This window comes from Sardina pilchardus, chromosome 18, assembly GCF_963854185.1.
Source record: "Sardina pilchardus chromosome 18, fSarPil1.1, whole genome shotgun sequence".
Taxonomy (NCBI): domain Eukaryota; kingdom Metazoa; phylum Chordata; class Actinopteri; order Clupeiformes; family Clupeidae; genus Sardina; species Sardina pilchardus.
Window position 1 is genome coordinate 2149675 of NC_085011.1, and position 10380 is coordinate 2160054.

General features: G+C 44.5%; 1 protein-coding gene across 1 annotated transcript; it reads right to left on the reverse strand.

Annotated features, from left to right (window-relative positions):
• Positions 1 to 5854: 5854 nt before the first annotated feature.
• On the reverse strand, positions 5855 to 8538 carry LOC134064376 (sialidase-3-like). The gene is made up of 4 exons (XM_062520295.1): positions 8481 to 8538; positions 7972 to 8196; positions 6239 to 7024; positions 5855 to 6196 (listed from the first exon to the last, which is right to left on the reverse strand). Exons 2-4 carry the CDS (start codon positions 8179 to 8181, stop codon positions 5906 to 5908), a joined length of 1287 nt encoding a protein of 428 aa, XP_062376279.1. The 5' UTR covers positions 8182 to 8196; positions 8481 to 8538; the 3' UTR covers positions 5855 to 5905.
• Between the last annotated feature and the right edge of the window lie 1842 nt (positions 8539 to 10380).

A 10380-nucleotide genomic window follows, 5' to 3' on the forward strand; every position in this document is an offset into this window, starting at 1 on the left:
CTTCATGAGAGGAGAGGGGGAGAGTAGAAGACAAAATGACAGACAGAGGAGGAGAAGAAAGAAGGAGAGCGGGGAAGAGAAAAGGAGGAGGAAGGAAGGAAGGAGAGGAGAAGTGACTGCTGAGGAACATCATGCCAACCCTGAGGAACATCACGCCAACCCTGAGGAACATCACGCCAACCCTGAGGAACATCATGCCAACCCTGAGGAACATCACGCCAACCCTGAGGAGCATCACGCCAACCCTGAGGAACATCTTGTCAGCTAATCAGCATGCAATGCCCCCCTCTGTCTGTCTGTCTCTCTTTCTCTCTCTCACACACACACACACACATGAATGATTCCTTTCTTGATTTGATTTAGGATTTGATCTTTAGTTTCTGATGTGAGAGGATTCCTTTATTTACCAATTGTAATGCTACTTACATTTTCTGACTGTATTTACATTGCTTAACTAGAGCAATAAAACAATTACAAATCAACTGAGTTGGTATTGCTTCTGGCTTCTGATTATAATGCTGCTCTGAGTGTAATTTGAGCCAAGGCTTCAGGTGCTAAAGGAAATAGGTAGGACGATAAGGGGCATTCTTGAGCAGTGCCTCTACCTAAGATTTATACAATGTTTTTTTACCATGTTAACTCATTTATCTGGAAAGTCATAGACCTTGAGTTTCAAGTTTATTGATAAAGTGCAGTATCACCATAAGCATGGTCTCAAAAAACCGTACATAGGGAGGGAAAGTGAAAACCAGCGCCCCAAGCGGTTGCGTTCCTATCGAAGAGCAGCTACAATGTTAAGTCCCATAGACCGACTTTTCAAATAAATAGGCCTATGCAGCTATTAGCCATCTTATCCACCAAAAATATTTTTCAGTCTGCATACAGTAATAATCTACTTAGAGTGAAGCCTGAGAGCCTCGGTGACCTCACAAATGCTCTTCTGGAAGAATGGTCAAAAGTTCCCATAAACACAGTAAACTTTGTGTCTTCCCAGTAGCTGAAGCTGTTACAGCTGCAAAGGGTGGACTGCCGTCATGTTAAACACCACGTATTAAGAATGGGATCTCACTTAAGTTCATATGCGAGTCAAGAAAAGTTAAGAAGTTAACACAACAGTGGAGATAAACAAAAAGGAAACATTTGAGGGAGAGGTGGAGAGGTCAGGGAGTGTTAAAAGCTAGGGAGAAGAGGTAAGTCTTTAAGTTGGATTTAAAGCTAGTAATAGTGGGGCAAGATTTGACAGTATCTGGAAGGCTATTCCAGAGTTGGGGGGCATAGACAGAAAAAGCTCTGTCACCTTTGGATTTAAGTGAAGCAGAAGGAATAGAAACACTGTTCTTCACAGTAAAATGTCATTTTAGGTAGGTAACTAAGTTAGATACACTTAAGGTGTGAATGCTTGTGTTTCTTTACGAATCCGCCGTCTTAGTGTGTAAAGAGATTAATGTTAAGTGCCACATACATGATGTAAGAGGGTGATAAGGTGTGACAAGGCAAGTGACCCAATACTTTTGCCAATATAGTGTATATACTGTAATGCATAGATGTGTTAAAGTGTGTATAGTTCATGCATTTTACATATTTTCTCCAAAGTGACTTACAAAAAAAAGGATCAATCAAGGTAGGCCACAGTGTGACTGGAACATTTTAATGCAGCAATGAGTCGGCTACTCCTCGCATGGCATAGAATCTCACAAGAAATGTTCAAAAACAACTTGCAACAACCACTTCTAACATAAGGTAAGAAATCATTTTGAATAATAGTAATCGTATTCCATCTAAGTAATAGAAAGATTAAATAGATGCATCAATAGTTGAAAATTGTAGCACTCTAGGTCCAATCCGGGGGATTTTAACCCCAGCATGTAGGGAAATTGATTGTTGAATGTCCAGTGCAACACTTTAAAGACCAAGACGAAAATGAAACTACCTCTTGTTGTGTGTTGTCAACTCACACATTTCTTGTAATCTTTACTGGCATGTCTGAACATTGCTTATCTGAGATCAGCCTTTTATCAATATACTCTAGCCCTGCCCTGTTTTATTAGACAAAGTTTGTGTTCAGAATGGTTTATTGCTTTTTCCTTTTTGAGATGTGTTGTATTAGAGAAAATGTTTTTACGGTCTGTTGGCAACATAAATTCTCCTACATTCACCAAACAATCTAAACCGCAGTCTCTCCCATTTGTATTAGTCATAATGCATAAAACGGACACTAGGTGGCATAGGTGTATACAGGTCCTGCCAATGGGTGCCTCTCAACATGCCTCCTCGATCCTCGATGCTCGATCCTCGAGGGGCGTTCCCACTGATCTATAACTAACACTGGATAGACTATTCCATTGTTGCCGCCCCATCATTCTTTATGTAGATCAGTGAGGATCGAGGCATCGAGGAGCGAGGGAGGACGTATAAACGCTGCATGAGAGGCACCTCAAGTGTCAAACACAAAATCAACCATTGCTGATTTTTGAAGGTTAGCTTAATGTTTTTATCAAGTACACTTTCAGAAGGTCTATTTAACATCTAAAATGTTTTAGGATAAGTTGATGTTGCATGGGGGACCGTCTGTCATGAATATTTTAAGATAAGTTGATGTTGCATGGGGGACCGTCTGTCATGATCTGGAGCTCCATGCTTGTAAACATAGACTTGGACTACATGACAGTTTTGCAACAGTGAGCATAACCACAAGAAGGCCCAGAGAAATAGCAAGATAATAAAAAGGAAGATTTATTTCAATGTGGCAGTAATATCCTGCTCTTGACTTCTCATCATTCTATAGGTTTTCATGCAAAAGTAGCAATGTTAATTCATTAGGTAGGCCTAATACAAATAATTGTCAAGTTGTCAAGGTGTTAATTGATGTACAGCTCTGCCCAAACTTGAAAAATGGCTTTGTTCAACATGAAGGCAATGAACAACTCAATTCCTTTTTTTTTTCAGAAAGTTTGAATGAGTTTGAATAGTTTCGAATAGGTTGATAACGGTCAAGATAAACAGAACATACACAGAAAATGTTTTACTTTAAAGGATAATTCCGGTGTGATATTGACTTAAAGTGTGTTGAAACATGATACCGAGTGTGAGCGTTTGTCTCAGAGCTGACCTCGACCTGCACCCTGCACTCAGAAATCTGCCGCTAGTCAGCCGATGCTACCAACAGGTTTTCAATGGGAGTGCCTCGGGCATCGGCTAAGCCATGCAAATAAATCACTGTTTTACACCATTTATGAGGCTCAAAGTAGCTCCACACTTTATTGGTAGACTTCTGAGGGCCCTGACATTTAAAACGAGACATCGAGAACTTTGAAAAAGCACTGGTGGTTTACTTACATGACGGTTTATTCAGACAGTCACTTCCGAAAGTTTACCGTTCGCCGCCATCTTGAATTTAGTCATGTGACGAGCCGGAGCGGAACTGGGACGTGAACTAAGGTGTGTTCAAGTTCAACTCCAAATGACCTCTTGCAGCAGCGAGAGCTGCCAGTGGCAGCAGGGGAGGGGATACAAACGCTGCTATGAAGTTGTACACTCTCTGCTTCCCGTAGTGTAGACTTGACCATGTGACGAATCACTAGGCATGGACCCGCACGGACCCTTGTGGATATGAGGACACATGTAAACACCTGCACATACGTCAGGGATGTAAAGCCAATTAGGGCAAAGACCTGACGTCATGAAGGCAGGGTCTAGGCTCCGCTGCGCTCCGCAGTACCTCTAAAGCTGCTGCTCCGCTGCGAAGCAGCTGCCTGGCCACGCCTTGCTCCCGCGATAAGTTGAGGCCATGTGATACCGACTGCCGAGTCGAAAACACACCCATCTAGACCATCGTGGACAGATTTTTAACCACGTGCATCTTGTGCTGCGCAGTTTTTGTGCTGCGCAGCCATCTTGAACGCGCCTCTAGTCACGAATCAGTCACGTGACTAAATTCAAGATGGTGGTGGAAGAAGGGAAACGGGGCCTATCTTAAGTTCATTCATTGTTTGTACTTCAAACTGTGTGTAGGCAGTACTTGCTTGCGTGCTTTCTGTGTGTAAACAACCATGAAATCTGAATATGAAAGCATTCTAAACTAATGTATAGGATGATGCAGGTATAAATGATACACTCTTTTAATGTTTCATTATTTTATGATATATGTTTTCTTAAGAAATTACTTACTATATTCAGGGGGTCAAGGCCGTCTAGATTAGCTTCGGCATGTTAGCAAGCGCCATTTTCAAGTATGGCGCCTCATGGAGCATTTAGAACCAGCTCCGTGCACGAAAATCCGTGTTGGGCACGAGCTCTCATGCGCGCACATGTTGGTGGACGGGTACCTACTACAGCCAATCAGTAGGCTACTCCGTGCAACTCTCCACTGGACTCAGGTATGCCAGAGAATGTCTAATAAGGGGAGAAGGACCACTAGCGAAATACTTCCGCATGGTACTGCAACTAGAGGGCGATCGCGAGCAAGTGATGAATGAATGAGTGGCAATGGAGCTGAACCCCCCAGTACCACATTTGTCGTTATATAATTTTTTCTCCTAAAATTGCATTAATGCATGCGATGCAGGATAACTTGACTTGACAATCAGCTGACCAATACAATTTTCAATATGTGTTGTTATTCCTAAAAACCCTTTCAAAGTTTTCATGTCACGTGACACAAGCGAACCACTTTACGACCATAGACCTAAAAGAAGGTTCAGCTTCACGACGGTCGTAATCGGTCGCGATTGTCGCGAGCATCCATGAGCTAAATGCTAGCATGTTACAGGAAAAACGGCCCATCCTATGAAAAGCAGAAAGGACATTTCCAGTGGAAAACCTATACTCAGGTAGCTACTACGACAATGTACATTAAGAAATGAAGTTGTCAACTGTGAAAAAAACGAGTTCTAGCCGCCTAGCCCCATAGACCACAATTCATCTATCACTTGCTCGGCAACGCCCCTAGCGGAATTTCAACAGATTGCAGGAACAATCCGGTACAATGGAGTTAATAGGAAGTGGACCGGCTCTCCCTAAAGGGGCTCTGGCCGGATTTACTAGCCTAGCCTCTGCCATTCATTTGAATGGAGGGCGGGACTTAGTCACGCTCTCCAGTTATATATAATACCTCCATGACTATATTAGATTACTGTAGATTAGATGCAACTTTATTATTATTTACAAAGACAACAAAATGCATTTTGCATGCAAAAAAGCAGAAAAGTGCGATGTGATATACAAAGTATAGACAGGACAGGATATAAAGTGCAGTGTAGACAGTAGTAAGACAGTAGCCAGGTTAGACACACTGCTGCTCTCTGCTCAAGAAGGGAGACTGTTATGTCTCCCTCTTCTGGCGAGAGACTAAAATTACAGGCAGTGCCCACATCCCGTGTCTAGCCCACCAAATGGATCTGCATACCACCCGCCCTGCAGTGCATGGACACAACACAACCTACATCATCACAAGAGATCTAGTATTTACCATAAAATACAACATAAACATCACAAGAGATTTGGTATTTACCATAAAATACAACGTACATCATCACAAGAGATCTATTATTTAAAATAAAGCACAACATATACATCACAAGAGATTTGGTATTTACCATAAAATACAACGTACACATCACAAGAGATCTAGTATTTAAAATAAAGCACAACATACACATCACAAGAGATCTAGTATTAAAAATAAAGCACAACATACACATCAGAGTGAAGCAAAGATCAGAGAAGCCAGAATAATTGACAGTAGTAGATAAATAGTCCTACAAACAACACAGGAGATGGGGGGGGATGTGGGGAGCAGGAGATGTGTGTGTGTGGGGGGGGGGGGGGGCGAGGGGAGCAGGAGATGGGGGGGGGGGGGGGGTCACTGTAAAATTTAAACCATTTTGTTGAGATTGATGACTTCACTTCACTTGAGTTGGAACTCCTGGAAGGTGATTTTGCGGCGGTTGCCCAGTGAGGGTGAATGGTGCCCGCCCTCCGCACACTCCATCAGGCAGGCGAAGCGCCCGTCCTCCTCACAGCGGGCGAGGTCCGAGTAGCCGCTACAACCCGGGTGGATGATGTGGGGCTCTCCCCAGGGGTCGTGATCCTGGAGAGACCTCCTCAGATGGACCCCCAGCTCCAGCCGGTCCCAGCCCTGCCCTGCGGTGGGGTGGCTGAACAGCAGAGCTGTCTGTGAGGAGGCCTCTCCCCCTGCTCCCCTCTCCTCTTCCCCTGCTCCCCTCTCCCCTTCCCCTGCTTCCCTCTCCCCTTCCCCTGCTCCCCTCTGTGAGGAGGCCCCGCCCCCTGCTCCCCTCTCTGAGGAGGCCCTGCCCCCTGCTGGCAGCTCCCTGGCGGGGAAGCTCAGCACGCTGCCCTGGCACCCCATGGGCCTCTCCTGGAGCGCTAGCTCAGTTAGCATGCTAAAGCTGGCCCCTCCGTCGGCACTCAGCGCCTCCACCCTGAGGCTGGTTTTGCTGAGTCGCACTGCTTTCGTGTTGCGGGCGTTGCAGTACAGCTGACCTTTGCCCTCACGGTCGGTGACCTCAGCCATCTGGAACTCCCCAGACTCGACCGGCATCTTCTCCCCCACCTGCCAGGTGCGTCCTTGATCGTCGCTGTAGAGAGCCAAGGAGTACGACTTCATAGTCCAGAAGTACCAGAGGGGAAACACCTCGAACAGCCAGGTGTTGGAGTCCTTGAACTCCTTGACGTAGAGCGGGATAAGCAGCCGACCGCTCTGCAGCTGGACACCATGACCAGGGCCGGCGGCAAAGGTCTGGTACTCTTCGAGGTATTTGCCAACAGCGCTGTCGGAGAGGTCGGTCAGCTCTGTCCAGCTCTCGTCTCTCAGGGGGGATGCGGCGCAAGTGATGTAGCAGAGCTTGGTTTGGCCTGCTTTCAGCTGGAACTCTCTAACTTCGCCCTCGACACAGATGAAAAACAAGAACAGCTTTCCCGTGCTCGACTCAAACACTGGACAGGGGTTCATGGCACGGTAGCCATCCTTAGTCGCTTTTGTCAAATCCATCCAACTTTCTGACCACTGAAATACATAAATACAACATGACTGTTGCTTAAATCCACACACTTAAATCCACAGATTTATTGCATTGTATTATACAATAGTGTGTATTGCTGTATACAGCATGTACAGTATATACTTGTATTGTACAGCATGTATTATAGCGCATGATGTACCACTGGTTTCCCAAGACAAATCAGCTATTGAATTAGAGGTTATGCTGCATTCCAAACAACTGGGAGGTCCAATGGGGAGGTCAGAAATGTCGGACCCCCGGGTTGTCTGGAAGGCGGCATTACTCCAGGTGCTGGTTAGCCTGGGTGTTCCCATCCGACCTTGCGCGGTGATTTCATTCACGCTGCTAAGGCAGTCTGGAAACTACCGCCCTAATTTTGGCCTGAGATAGGGGACCAATCACAGAATGGGGGAAAGCAAGATGATGGTGAGCTATGCACAGATGCATTTGATGGACATCCGTGGCGCCCAATGAACGGATCTGGGCATTTTTTCAAAACAGACGAGAAAATGAACGTCTGGTTGCCAGACCACGTCTCATTTGAGAAGTGGTAGGCGCTTAGCCTGGCACGCCCTCCCAGTGACGTAACGCCTTCAGGCTGTTTCTGTCGCTGGTCTGGTCAACTGCTAATCGGGAAGGATTTCTGAGTTCCCGAAATCTGCGGAACTGCCCCCTTTGGTCGAGAACCAATCAACTTTGAGCAGCTCCAACGGCTCTGGGTAGAGGCGTGTTCAAGGCAGCGGAAAGAGTGTTGTTATTGGTTTAAACTCGGCAAACCGCTTTCTGACATCGACCACTAACAAATCGAGGCACTTAAAGGAGGCGGGTCAACCAGCGCTTGGAGAAACCGTGTTAGCACAGGCTGTTGGTCAGACTAAAGTCTCGCAGAGCCTTTGAAAGTCGATGGTAATCAGACTAGTAGGTGCTAGCCAGGCTAGGTGCTGGTAGTTACCTGTAGTGATCCACTAGGCTGGCGTGTGGCTGTCCTCAGCACCAGGCTCGTGGCATGTTCATCTCTGGTCGAGGTCCGCTTCTCGGCAAACGCCAGGAAGGTTTTCCATTCCTTAACATAGAGAAGAGCAGGAATCCGGAAGTCATTATCTTCATGCGCAAACACAAGTGTGTCTTTGGGGTCAAGCAAGTCAATCTTCAAGTCAGCCATTTTTCAGATTCTGCACTGCAACAACAACAAACAATGAAAAGGTCAGTCAAGAAAGCCGTCTACAGATATCTCAGGAAACAATCATTAGATATTAAGTGATAAAAAATTTATTCATTAATTTATTGAGAGTACTTATCCCCTAAAAGGTCAAGTGCCTCAGCATAGCTAGCCTGCCTATAGCATGGTGAAAAAACATCCTTACAATAGGCTAGTAATGGACTCGATTATAAAACAAAAGCACAGAAGCATGTTTTGTAAGATTGTGATGGTTTGTCAGTGATACTGTATGCTTAACTTACCTCTTTGGAAAACAGCCAGCAGTTGTTGTTCAACTGTTGTTCAATTTTTTCAGATTCTGCAACAAGAACAAACAATGAAAAGGTCAGTCGAGAAAGCCGTCAGTCTACGGATGCATGTCAGAAAAAAAACATTAGATATTAAGTGATAAAAATGTATTAATTAATTTATTGAGAATACTTATCCCCTAAAAGGTCAAGTGTCTCAGCATAGGCTAATAATGGACTCGATTATAAAAGCACAGAAGCATGTTTTGTGAGATTATGATTGTTTGTCATAATGCTTAAGTTACTTACCTCTTTGGAAAACAGCTAGCAGTTGTTGTTCTGGTGAAGTGTTTCACCAACTTCACCAATTTCACCAACTCGGTCAGTTTGCTTTTAAAGGGCACAGATGCAGAAGTGGAAGGCTGAATATTAAATAATGTCTTGTTTTGGTTCAGCATGTTTTCTCAGGAAATGTTTTCTCATCGAAATAGGTCTGTGGAACACTTTGCACCCCAGCTGGTCATTGTCTGAAGAAGCTACTTTCTTTCTTCGCCACTGCAAGGCTCAGCCAACATGGACGGCATCCCTACAGAGATTTCAGTGTGCCTTTTTATCCAGGTAATGATGGACAAACTGCACAATATCAATATGAGGGTTTCTACCCAGTAAACTGCACAACATGAGTGTTTCTACCTAGTAAACTGCACAATATGAGTGTTTCTACCTAGAAAACTGCACAACATGTGTTTCTACCCAGTATACTGCACAATATGAGTGTTTCTACCCAGTAAACGGCACAATATGAGTGTTTCTACCCAGTAAAAATAAAGAAATGGTACAGTATAAATGGCAGATGCCCCCATATGAGTGCTTTGTAGGCACCTGGCCAGCTTGGATCATTTTCGTTGTTTTTGACCCTAATGAAAGCACATCTAAGAATAGGACTCCTTTTGGGAAATACACATTTCTCAACTCACTGGATGTTTCTGCTTTTGTCTTTTCACATGTGTTATTGTGTAAAATTGTCAGCCCAATCTGGTCTCATCTTTGCGCAAATCCCTGAGTCAGCTTTATTTGCACAAATCCCCGAGTCAGCTTTATTTGCACAAATCCCAGAGTCAGCTTTATTTGCCTTCTTTGTCAGCTGATTTTCAGCTTGTACTGTAGGTCCGTTGACTTTTACGCAGATAAAACTGCTTCACAGTTAGTTAGTTAGTGTAGCCTACAAATACAGACACATTGTACTGTATTTCCAGGACCCCATTCTGACTCTGTGAGGGTCTATATATTCAATGTCCGTCTTCAGCTGGGCTAGAACTGATGTCTGTGTGAAAGTGAATACTATTGTTTATCTACTGCATGTAACCATGGAAGAAGTCCATGGTGGTATTGTACCCCTCGGATCTTTGAGTTGACACAGAACACTGTCCTTGAAGACAGAGACATTGTGTGTGTGTGTGTGTGTGTGTGTGTGTGTGTGTGTGTGTGTGTGTGTGTGTGGGAGGAGAGGAAAGGAAAGGGGTGTCTTTGACTGCCTTGATGCTAGTATCTGATGATGCAGCCATAGCACCCTATTCAGTCACAACATCCCTAGTCCTCAGCCATGTCCCGTGTTGGTAGGTTACTTTTTAAATGTGTTCCACTACAGCTTACAGAATACATGCCCTGAAATGTATTCTGTAACCTAAAGTGTCAACAACAACCCATAACCGGCTTTACAGTGAGAATGGGTTGATATTCTTTATAAGCCTATGTGCTATGAGCACACACAGCATGGCAAAAAGGATACCAAATCCTAAACAAAGTTCACACAGATTTATTTAATGAATTTCAACAGCACAACAAGCAATGTTGCGTTCCTGTTGCATCACACTCTTATCTAGCCTAGAAATCTAGACGCACCCTAGCGGCAATA